The 12,792-nt window shown below is 43.9% G+C and overlaps 1 protein-coding gene across 1 annotated transcript; it reads right to left on the reverse strand.

Moving 5' to 3' along the window:
- Positions 1–305: 305 nt before the first annotated feature.
- LOC124657340 (UDP-glucosyltransferase UGT13248-like) lies at positions 306–4,935 on the reverse strand. The gene is made up of 2 exons (XM_047195910.1): positions 4,240–4,935; positions 306–1,160 (listed from the first exon to the last, which is right to left on the reverse strand). The coding sequence occupies exons 1-2, from the start codon at positions 4,933–4,935 to the stop codon at positions 426–428; spliced, it is 1,431 nt and encodes a 476-aa protein (XP_047051866.1). The 3' UTR covers positions 306–425.
- Positions 4,936–12,792: the final 7,857 nt, after the last annotated feature.

Here is a 12,792-nt window from a genome sequence, read left to right on the forward strand (position 1 = left end):
TTAGTGAAATTTAGCAGAGCCCGGACGGCCGCGCCCTTGTAGGACGCGGTCATTATATCCTATGATTTTTATTGCTCCCGGCGAATTGTCATCCATATCCAAACTGTCATCACCGTTCTTCCTTGGTCTTTTTGTAACTTGCACCTTGTGCGGGGTTGTCATACCATCAGTATTTCACCACTTCCACCTTAATACTACGTTGTAGAGATCTTCTATTACCGCGACCCACTACCCCACCTATATTTTTGATCAGTTTCCTCTTGCTGATGGACAAATGTGAAGGTGAATTTTGATGTCGATGTCCATTTGAGAACAAGTTTTAAAAATCCTTTTTAGATGCTCATACTGTATTTTTTATAATCTACAGTACTTTATTTCCAGCCAACAAGCCAGCGTCGGGTACAAATGTACTTTAGATGATCAAATCACTCGGATGACGCGTACTTGGCGACGAACTCGGCGATGTTCGTGTCGGAGCTCCCGCCCTCCCTGCTTGCCGCCCTGGACTTTTCCGCCCACGCGGCGGCGTTCTTCCTGTACTCCTCGCTCCTCTCGCCGTCCATCACTTCCTTGATCCCGCTCGCCACCTCCTCCCTCCGCGCGAGCCCGTCCTCGGCGGCCGGACGCACACGCACTCCCGCCTTCCACACGGCCTCCACGTACTTGGCGTTCATCGGCTGGTCCGTCCACTGCGGCAGCGCCACCATCGGCACGCCGGCGACCAGCGCTTCCGCCGTAGAGTTCCACCCGCAGTGGGTCAGGAAACACCCCACGGCCGGGTGCGCCAGCACCTCCAGCTGCGGGCACCATGAGACCACCATCCCGCCGCGCGGCGTGACCGCGTCGGCGTAGCCGGCGGGCAGTTTGTGGGACTCGGAGGAGCGGACGGCCCAAAGGAACGGGCGGCCGGCGTCGAGGAGGCCCTCCGCGACCTCCCGCATCTCGGCAGGGTCCAGGTTGGACAGGCTGCCGAAGGAGGCGAACACGACGGAGCGCGGCGGGTGGGTGGACAGCCAGGAGACGCATGGCGCGGCGGTGAGCTCGAAGAGGTGGAAGCCGTACTTTGTGTCCGACGGGAGCCGGTCGTCGCCGACGTAGGACGCAGGCACCGTCGGCCCGATCGTCTTGGCGCGCCACGCCGACGCCATGTACGCCGCCTCCTGCATTCCCCTCAGTTGCATCAAAAATTAGTTCCGCTCAACGAGTAAGTAATTTCAAATGAACTTCACTGGGAAAGTGAACGTTGTTGATTCTTTGACCATTTTGCAGCTAACAACTTGTATGTGCAACTGCAAGCATCAAAGTAGAACTGTAGAATTCATGTGACCGCGTAGAGGGGCCAGTAAACTCAACATTCGACCCAATAGGAAGGCCCGTATGTGAGAAAAAAAATCAACGTGTTTTTGGAAATCAAGGTATTTTCAAAGTTCAGAAAACTAAAAAAAAAAATTACAGGTAGGTAATGGATGCAGTTATGCGTGTACGAAACTTAAACATGTGTAATTATATCATGCATAAAAAGATCAAAAATACATAGATCGCGCATGTAAGTTATACAATTTGTAGCACGAAAACATCTCCTATGGCATCCTCCATAGGCCTCTCCAAACCCGCAGCCCCCAAATGTGGATTAGGTCCGACGCGGCCGAAAATACTATCCGATACCCCAGCACTAGTAGAAAAGGAGGCTTTGGTTTTTGGCTCCAAAGAGCATTAGCATCGGACCGGCTACGAATCCAGACTAAAGGGTACATTAGCACCGGTTCAAGTGGCCAAAATTTTAGCACCGGTTCGAGCGGGATCTTTAGTACCGGTTCGTGCCACGAACCGGTGCTAAAGGGTTGGCGTCAGCCGCGAAACCTTTAGCACCGGTTCGTGAACCCCTTTAGCACCGGTTTGTGTTACGAATCGGTGCTAAAGATTGTCCTGCTCCCCACGCACCTCCACACCCCCCCCCCCGGATCGCTTTTTTAACTTTGTAAAATATAAAATAAAATGATAGAAAATTCAAAAAATAAAATCTTTTGAGATTCCTATATGTTACGCAATCTACTATTAGGGAAAATTAACAAATTTGAAATTTGACTTTTTTTGCATAAAAAGTTTAGAAAAGGGTTAAACCGCATTAATTTTTGCATACGGCATCGGAAAAAAAACGTATAATATATAAAAATGATTGTGGGAAAAAGTTACATCTAAATTCACCCGGGTTTATAAAAAAATTTAAAATTAAAATAATTAAATATAATACAAATTAAAAAGTTAATGTTTATTTATTTATTTATTCAAGATTATTATTACATCATTACTTTTTTTATTAAAAGAATTATTTGAAATTCAAACAATAAAGAAATGTGACATCGACCAACATGTTAATAGGATTGATATGATACTAGTATCACATACATGTGCGCAAAGCACTTGGATGCAGGACAGGATGGAACTCAGAAGTTAAACGTGTTAGTGCTAGAGTAGTGGGAGGATGGTGACCGAGTGGGAAGTTCGACCATGAGTAAGTAATTTGACTAGAGATAAATGTAGTTAGAGACTAAACTTGTCAAATAACTAAAAAAGAAAATAAGATGGAGTGGAAAATAATTCAAAATAAAAATTGGATATAAAAAATGGCACCGGTAGTGGGGTTCTGCCGCGGCAGCGTTTTGGGATGTTTTGCTGCCGCGGCAGACCCGTTATCACCTAAAGGTCCTCTCGCCCGGGCGCTCGGCAGCTGCCACGTGATGCCCCTTTAGCACTGGTTCGCAACTGATGTGTAGCACCGGATGCGTAGCACCGGTTGGGCAGCCGGTATATATGGGCTTTACCAACCGGTGCAAAAGCCCCGTTTTCTACTAGTGTAGGCCAACCTCGACCCACATGGGACCACCTAGGCATGCTAGACATAAGTGGCAACCATACAAGCTAACTATGTACAACTGTAATCTATTCCACCTTCCCTTTCTTCCCGCCACCCATTTCATTTCTCTCGCATGCCGCCCTCCCATTCGTGTCCGTCCCACGCCCACGTAGCCGACAAACAAAGTTTACTGCCATCGACAAATAGTGTCACAAGATGCACATGGAACACAACACAAATGCGACGACACGTAGGTGGAGTCTCATCCAAAAGTGCGTTAACAAATACCACGGCTACCTTGAGACTTTGTTGGGCAGCATGAGAATGGCAAGTCACCGATAGATCACGTAAGTTCTCTTGTTGTTCAATTTAGCATTATACGCCTTGGCTAAGAACTTTGTTTAGTTGATCTTGGCCCATGACATGTACAAACGACTCAACAAAGAAAAGTTGTTCAATGAGAAAGACAAAGATCGATCTCGAAAAGGAACGAGTTGTGGTGACGAAAAGGAAGGAAGAATTCGTTTTCATGACCGCCAACACATCGAACATAGACCTAGAGATGAAGGCATGTTAAATGGAGGAGGGGCGGCCATCTTGTAACGACGGAGGGCAACGGCCACAACAATAGTAATAACACCGGCAACAGAAGATCCCTCTACCCTAGAGAAGCCGACGCCAACACCGCCAGCAGATGGGGTTTGTTCTATCCGATTTCCATCCATTTCACACGGTCTTGTAATGTATGACCAAATTTGACGGCGTTTTGTAGCGGATATGTTAAATTATGTCCTAGACTACATGCGTTTATGATTATTTATTTATAAAACTAGATTAAAAGAAAATGTTGGAGCCCCCCACTAGACAGAAGCTCCCACAGCCGCTAGTATACACCCGATCCAACGCTCATACCCAACACCATGTAGGAGCCACGACTAAAATTAAGATGCTTTAATATAGTTTAGTGTAATAACTTACTCTACTAGTCTACTGTCTCTCATGCTCGTTAGTGCGGCTCCAACCCCACTCGGAGGCGTGCTCCCTGTTGCATCGGATCAAAAGTTGATTCTGGGTGATCGTGGCACATGGCAAGTTGGCAACACGATCGGGCAGATTCGTATCAACTTGAATATCCATGAATAGTACTTCTTCCATCTAAAAATTTGTATCTTAACTTTATCTAGATATAAATGTATCTCTAGCCATATGTAGACAAAAGTAAGACACATATTTTTAAACCGAGAGAGTACATTAGTACTGCTTTTTATTCCTCGAAAAATAAATTTGAATAATACTAATACTTACTGAAAAGGAGCACTTGAATAATGCTACTGTAATAGTATTTGTTTCGTCTTAGGTAGAGATCATGTGGTCAGTTGGCTCACCTGTGGCTCCAGCTCGTAGAAAGAGTTGACCAGCACGTCGTCGGCTAGCTCCAGCCCCTTGAACTGACTCATCACCATCTCGAAGTAGCCCGGGTAGGGGCCGGGCCCTACCTTGAGGAACCACGGCAAGCCCTCCGGCTCCAGCGCCGGCAGCCCTGGCAGGCCGACGGTGGCGCCGGCCTCCACCGGCACGCCGACCCGCTCGGACCACACGTGGCCATAGACCACGTTGACCGCGCACGGCTGGGTGAAGAAGGCCACGGCGGCGGCGCCGTGCCGCTGCGCCACGGCGCGCGCCCACGGCAGGAACGCGTCGTAGACTACGGTCCGGACGGGGCGACCCGCCGCGGCCTCGGCCCGGAGGAGCTCGGCGAGAGTCTCCGACCCCGCGGACTCCAGGAGCGAGAGGTAGGCCGTGACGTCGTTGCACTCGCCGAATCCGCCCGCGTCGCAGCCGTCGGAGACGGCGGCGAGGCGGACCGCGCCGATCGCGGCGGCGTCGGGCGTGCAGGTGGCGAGGATGTAGCGCGTGACGGCGAGCGTGGGGCGCAGGCCATGGTGCGCGAGGCGTTTGGCGAACTGAAGCATCGGGTGGACGTGGCCCTGGCTCGGGTACGGGAGCAGGAGCACGTGGCCGGCGCCACCGCCGACGCCGACGCCGGCTTGTGCCAGCGCGGTCTCGCCGGGAGAAGCCATTGCTATCTAGCTAGTGGTGCGTGCGTACGGAGCTGATCTGACCGCGCTAGCGTACAAGCAAAGCTTGACAAGTATGGGTATGCTGATCAGGCGATATTGACCTGCTAGTTATTTGTATGGTACTTCTGTAGCAGTTGCCGTGTCCGCACGCAAAATGTTGGAGCGATGTGTCTATGTCCTGAGCTACGGCGGGCATACATTAAGGCGCTGTTTGGTCAATGGGAGTATACTTTAGAGGATGGGATTTATCCAATCACGTAGTTAGTGGTAGCCGTTTCTTTCATTTGGTTAGAAGGAATGAATGATAGTCAGGGATATATAGGTTTTTTTGTGTTTGGTTCAAATGATGAAGAGTGGATGAGTTGATGTGGTTACCCGGCCTTTTCAATTGAGGGTGTGAGAATACCACTATAAATCATGAATAGGGGCTCAATTGGGGATTTAAGTTATGATCTTCATTTGCTAACCCAGTTCTGATCAAGAAGTCAATCTCCCATTCCACTCTCTTGTAAAGAGAAAGACACAAATCCTGCTATCATAGTGTAGCACCTAGAAGAATATGACCTGGGAAAATAGATATCTAAAATATGCATTTGGATTGCATGCATCTCTAAAATGCGGGATTTTTTTTTGAAGTTTTATCTTTCGTCAATGAAAGTGATCAAATCTGAACTCCAGTGTTGAAGTTGACCTAAGTCAAGCACTAGGGTTTGAACTTCAATTTTTGATATGACCTTTAATTAATTCAAATTTTGGGGAAAAATTAAAACTTGAAACCCTGCACTTGTTTGCAATTAGTGTTCAGCATCGTGTGATAATAAATCTAAACCAATTAAACATATTTCTAAATTTTGAATTCAAAATTTAGGTTTGACCAAGTCAAACTGTAATTCAAATAGAAAGTCATTGATTCAAATATTCCTGAAAATTATCTTAAGCAATATCAATACATTCTCAATCTCAAAATAAACTCATATCAGCATATAAAAATAATAACATAATTCAAATTCATATTTGAATTTAAATAATAAGCACTAGATTTAAAAATCATAAATAAATAAATAAAAACCACAAAAATACAATCTTGGTGCCAGAATCCTAAATTTTTCTATTATCAATCTCCAATCATTACAAAGTTAATTACAAACTAGAATCATCCCAAAATGGAAATCCATAGAAAACACTAAATACAAACTAAGAAAAAATTGAGGTTGAATTCCACCGTTCGTGCTCTATTGCACTAGGTCTTTTTCTTGTAGGTTTCTCTCAGCATGTATGTGTAAGTTTCAATTTTTGATAATTTTTGATAATTGCTTTGTGATACAGCCTCGGGAAGGCTATACTTCCTCCTCCCAAAATATTTTGCATATCATGTTTTAGTTAAAGTTAAAAATTTATAGAGTTTGACCATATATAAAGACAAAAATATTAATCCTCGCAATACCTAATGAGTACAACATGAAAATATATTTCATAGTGGTTCTTAGTATGCCACTCATCCCAAGCCTGTTGCCGAGAAGCTAGTACAATTGCATCTAAGTTTGAGAAAAAAGATTTGAGTCAAGTTGCAATTGACACAACATGTGTAACCTTATTTCTGTACATATGGTTTGGCATGTTCTTTTCCGTCACAACTAAATAAGATCTGTATAATGCAATCCTAGAGAATCTGCAACACATGATATATAATAGGCAACCAAAACAAGTGAGAAAAGTCAGTATAACTGTGTTTAAAAAAGGGAAACGTTTTGTGTCAAGTTGCCGATAACAGAACATCTGAATTCTTATTCGCATGTACATATTGCTTGGCATCTTCTTCTTTTTCGTCATGAGCACATAAAATGTATATAATGCACTTGCAGGATTCAGTGTAAAAACTGTGTCATGATAAAATATACGAGTAGTTGATTGCACAGGGACAAGTACTTGAATAAGCACACAATTAAGCACTAACCAACATAAAATTTTCCATTTATTGGATAATTAGGCACAATTTTCATGATTAATTCTATAATATTAAGCATGACAACAACTACTGCTAACATGTGAAACTCTAACATACTAGATGCATTAATCAACATGAACAATAGCAGAGAAAACAATACAACAGCTATCATTGAATAGATTGGGATAAGTCGCACGTACCGATCTGGTGGAGGTGGTGGTGGAGGTGCAGCAGTTGTCGTTGCGGCAGTAATGTTGTTGATGACAACGTTGTTGACGACTGGTCGAAGTAGATGGCGTTGAAGACGATGGTAGGCAGCACCGCCCGACTTGAACGGAAGACGACCCGTGATAAAGAGCTTGAACAGTCGCGCAGAGCGCTTCCCAAAAACCTAATTCGCCCTCTCCCGCATAAGATCGCAAAGGCGATCGGTTCCAGAGATCTGCTCTCCCGTTCGTCAGTGCACGCCGGCGAGCAGGATGGAGTAGGCTACGATGGCGGCGCAAGCAGAGAGAGGTGGCAAAACCCTAACTCGTGTATCATGTGTGTTTCTGGGCAGCAGGGCAAGAGATTATATAGGCTCAGGAAAACCCTAGGCAACATGGACCACGCCCACGTGGCACGCACGTTTCGAGTCAATTACAGATAGCCCATGGTCCGGGAGCGACCCAAACAGACTAACTGCGACGGCGTCCGTCTAGGATTCTATTCGTTTTCCTGAACTGCAAAAAGAAAGGAAAGTCTCGATCCGAGGCTCAATCCACTCACCACGAGCGTGTCGTGTCGCCTCAAGCGAGGAGGAGGAGGAAGAGCGCGCGTGTAACACTCCTCTTCTCACTCACTTACTAGTGGTGGAACAACTCACCTTATAAGGTGGTCTAACTTCCTCCCAACATTCCATGTGAGACTAAACTTCCCACTTCTTACCAGTCTCTAGTGAGTTGTTACCAACTTAGGCTCAAACTCACATGGGTTGCCACAATTATAGGGAAATCAGAAATCTAATTTGGGCCACTATAGATGGGCCCAATATTTCAACAATCCACCACCAGATCTCAAATGTCCATTTAGAGATTTATCAATACTCGTTACTTGTTTATATACGAGTGTTTCAGCAGAGACTGTTAAGTTAAACTTTCGCCTAGAACCTTAAGTTACATCCATTCACACTTAAACAACGGACTAAGCCTTGAATTGCAAGTTTTACGTGAACAGGTTTCACTCAAAGTCATAATCAGTACATGGCTTCTTGTAGCCTACCCCGCGGGTGAAGCATGTGCCTCATACTTCGTGGTCTCTTCATGAGTTTACTAGAAATCACCCAAATCTCATAGATTGCGACGTTTAACAATCGGACTCATATAGGTGTGTTCTTTCAAGAATGCTCTATAGGACATCATCTTTGCTAAAATAGCCAACATAAATACATTAAGGCTTGTTGCCATCCTTCCTTACAAGAATTGAGAGTTGTGTATCTTCACATAGAGATGGTTACATAAAACTCTCCTAAATTAAATCACTAGTTTGTTCTACCCAGATCCTAATTCACGGGATCTCCGATCACAAAGGTTGGGTTACTACAATGGTGTAACATCTACGGGTCTCAAACCCATCCCTCTCGATGCACTTTCTATCACATTACGTGATAGTCCCTTCGTAAATGGATTTGCATGGTTTTTGTATGTTTGAATATACATAACAGTTATTACTCTGGAGTTTCGCAATTTCCTAACATACTTCAAACGTCTATTTACGTGTCTTGACGACTTCGCGTTATCCTTAGAATTGTTCAATTTGGCAATTACAGTTTGATTGTCACAATTCAAAAGAATTGCCGGAACTGGTTTTTCAACCACATGCAAGTCCATCAAGAGCTCACGCAACCATTCTGATTCAACAGTATGCAGTTAGTTCTGCTTCCATAGTTGACCTAGTCAATATGGTTTGTTTGCAAGATCTCCATGACACCGCGCCATCTCCAAAGGTAAATACATACCCACTAGTGGCATAGAGATCAGCTACATCAGAGATCCAATTTGAATCACTATTTCCTTCAAGCACAGCTGGGTGCCCTAAATAGTGAATCCCATAACTCATTGTACCATATAGGTAGCGCATGAACCTATCAACATGAGTGAACCAGCGATATGAGAATATCTCAATTGATCTATGGCAATCTTTCGGTTCTTGCATAGTTTCTGGGATCATAAGGTGTTGGAGAAGACTTCCTATCAGTATAGCCGAACCGGCTCAAGATCTTTCTCAACATAATGGTATTGCGGTAGAGTAATCTCACTCTCGTTCTTAATCATCTTGATGTTCAGAATCACATCAGCTTCTCTCAGATTTTTCATATCAAAGCTCTTTGAAAAGAAAGACTTGACCTCATTTACTACTTTAATGTTTGTACCAAAGATGAGGATATCATCCACATACAAACATAGTATAACGACCTTCGCCTCCACCATGACGAAGTTAAAGTTTTTTCAAACTTCTCATGCCATTGCTTAGGTGCTTGTTTCAGGCCATATAAAGGTTTCAGCAACTTGCACACCTTTCTTTCTTCACCTTTTACTATAAATCCATCATGTTGATCCATATATATTTCCTCTTCCAACTCTCCATTAAGAAAAGATGTTTTTACGTCCATTTGATGAACGATAAGACCATAGGAGGCAACACCAGCTTCCCACTCTCCTGCATCAGCACCGGTTCCTGTACCAGCCCCGTTTACTGCATCTACCCAGTAGGCCCCTACATCAGCATCGGTTCATGTAGAGGCCCCGTATACTACACCTGCCCAGCAGGCTCCTGCATCAGCACTGGTTTCTCTAAAGGCACCATTTACTACACCTGCCCAACAGTCTCCTACATCAGCACCGGTTTCTCTAGAGGCACCATTTACTGCACCTGCCCAGCAGTCTCCTGCATCAGCACCAGCTCGTGTACCAGCCCAGGCTCCTGCACCTGCTCAGCCAGATCACCGAGGTCTCAACTCATTGCTGTGGCCACCCATGTGATGACCAGGACACATCTGAAGGCTAACGTTCGTAAGTATATGACAACAGAACTTCTCTTATCTTGATGTCTTCTCTGCTCAAAGTCTCACATGGTTCAGTGCATTAGTGCCATTGACTAATTTTTGGTGGTATCTCTTGCTTTGAATCAGAAATCAGCCTAAAAGTATCTCCAAGAATCTCAATGCCGACCGAAGGGGCAAGATATCCCTCGTCATGAAGAGTCAAGGTCTCACCGTGGAGGAACGGTACTCCGTCAGTCCCACAGATGGCCGCTTAGTTGTTACTTCCAGGTGGAAAAAGTTCATTGACTGTGCCAATCTTCGCATTGGATCAAAGTTGAAGGTCAAGATCTTTCGATGCTGTTGTGACATGCTGGTCATGAAATTCGTGGTTGTCTAGTTCTGTTATCCCATGAGCCCTTAGCAAATGCATTTGTAGTTATACTTATATAAGGTTATCTTATCTGAACTGCTAATTAACTGTATGGGTGGTAAAACTGTGGCAAGCTTTTGCTCTTAGCAAGTATGTATGTATGATCAGCTATTATGATAACTAATGTTTGTGTTCATTTTAATTTGTATTTCCGTTTTAGAAAAAAAACTTAATTTATATTTTGGCTGACGTGTTAGGGAACTATCATATTGAACCCATAACAATGATTCAAATAGATTTATTACACCGAGCCACATTTCTTGACCTTGTTATACACAACTTCCATTAATCAGTGCAAGAAGGCTTACCTGAGCTGCCTGAACCACGACAGATTCGAATCCACCTTAGCTATCTAGAAATACAACCTTTGCAGAAAGAGGATTGCAACCTTCTTGATTTGAAGTATCATGCACTTCTTCGATTCCAAAGAGGATTGGCAAAACTATTGCCACCAAAAAAGGGAGTGACAAAAATTCAATTGGAGCTGCATCTGACCATCTGGGCCTTTGAACTATCCTGATGGACGCCTTTTGACTCGTACAATTTCAGCCCACCCCAAAACAGGAAAGTCCTATGCTTCGCAAAAACAAAAAAAAAAAGGAGATTCAACATATAAGTTTGTTTATGTAAAAATAAAGATTTAATTTATCCGTTTGCACTAGCTCAGAGTGAAATACATTATTTATTGTCTGCAAAATAATCAAGATATCACATGTTTCTTGTACGGGGAGGCTGACATTGGGGACCCATGAGCCAGCAGCGTTGTCAACGTTTTAAATGCAGCAGGGGACCGAAAGAAAAAAAACATTTATCGTTCTGAGAGGAGAAAAGACCCATGATGCAGCAACATCCTCAATGTTTCCAAGGCGGCACGGGATCCAAAAAAGGCAAAATAGCCAGAAACTAGGGGTCAAAATAACTCCAAGAATGGAAAGGTTTATTGTTCATAGAGGCTGACATGTGGGACCCATGAGCCAGTAGAGTCCTCAACGTTTCAAAGGTGGCACGAGATCGAAAGAAAAAAAATCAAAGTAGCCAGAAATCAGGGGTCAAAAATAAATCCGAGAAAGGAAACGTTTATTGAACAGAGAGGCTGACATGTGAGACCCATTTATCAGCAGCGGCCTCAACGTTTCAAAGGTGGCAGGGATCGAAAGAAAAAGGCAAATAGCCAGAAATTAGGTGTCAAAAATAAATCCAACACAGAAAACTTTTATTCTTCATAGAGGATGACATGTGGGACCGACCTGCCAGCAACGTCCTCATCGTTTCAAAGGCGGCAGGGGATCAAAGGAAAAAGGCAAATAGCCAGAAATCAGGGGCCAAAAATAAATCTAACAAAGGTAAGGTTTATTATTCATAGAGACTGACATGTGGGAACCGTGATCCAACAGCGTCCTCTACGTTTCAGGGGATCGAAAGAAAAAAGGCAAATAGCCAGAAATTAGGGGTAAAAAAAATCCAAGAAAGGACAGGTTTATTATTCATAGAGACTGACATGTGGAACCCATTTTGCAGGAGCGGTTTCAAAATTTCCAAGGCGGCACTGGATTGAAAGAAAAAGTAGGTAGCCAAAAATCAGGGGGTAAAAAAAACTCCAAGAAAAAAAACATATATACTTCATAGAGGATGACATGCGGGACCCATGAGGCAGCAGCAGCCTAAAGTTTTCAAGGCGGCGGGGGATGAAAAGAAAAAGGAAATAGCGAAAAATCAGAGGGTGGAAAAAATTTAAGAAAAGAAACTTTTATTGTACATAGAGGATGACATGCGGGTCCCATGAGCCAGCAACTTCCTCGACGTTTCAAAGGCTGCATGAGATCAAAAGCAAAAGGCAAGTGACCAAAAATAAGGGGGTAAAAAAGCCAAGAAAAAGAAAGTTGATTGTACATAGAGGATGACATGCGGGACCCATGAGGCAGCAGCATCCTCAATGTTTCCAAGGCAGCAGGGGATCAAAAAAAAAGGAAATAGCCAAAAATCAGATGGTGAAAAATAATCCAAGAAAAAAAACTTTTATTGTACATAGAGGATGACATGCAGGTCCCATTTTGCAGCAGCGGTCTCAACGTTTCAAAGGTTGCATGAGATCGAAAGAAAAAGGTAAGTGATCAAATATCAGGTGCCAAAAATAATCCAAGAAAAGAAACTTTTATTGTACATATAGGATGACATCCGGGTCCCATTTTGCAGCAGCTTACTCAACGTTTGAGAGACGACATGAGATCGAAAAAAAAGGCAATTGACCAAATATTAGGAGCCAAAAATAATCGAAGAAAAGAAACTTTTATTGTACATAGAGGATAACATGTGGGTCCCATTTTGCAGCAGCGGTCTCAACGTTTCAGAGGCGGCACGGGATCGAAAGAAAAAGGCAAGTGACCAAATATCATGTGCCAAAAATAACTCCAAGAAAAGAAACTTGATTGTTGATGACCCACAAGTATAGGGGGTGTATCG

Source organism: Lolium rigidum, chromosome 5, assembly GCF_022539505.1.
Source record: "Lolium rigidum isolate FL_2022 chromosome 5, APGP_CSIRO_Lrig_0.1, whole genome shotgun sequence".
NCBI lineage: Eukaryota > Viridiplantae > Streptophyta > Magnoliopsida > Poales > Poaceae > Lolium > Lolium rigidum.

Excerpts from the sequence above, each read along its gene's own strand:
- LOC124657340 (XM_047195910.1), bottom strand. The coding sequence starts at position 4,935 with ATGGCTTCTCCCGGCGAGACCGCGCTGGCACAAGCCGGCGTCGGCGTC. Across the intron at positions 1,161-4,239 it reads TCTACGAGCTGGAGCCACAG|GAGGCGGCGTACATGGCGTC; the intron begins GTGAGCCAACTG and ends AGGGGAATGCAG.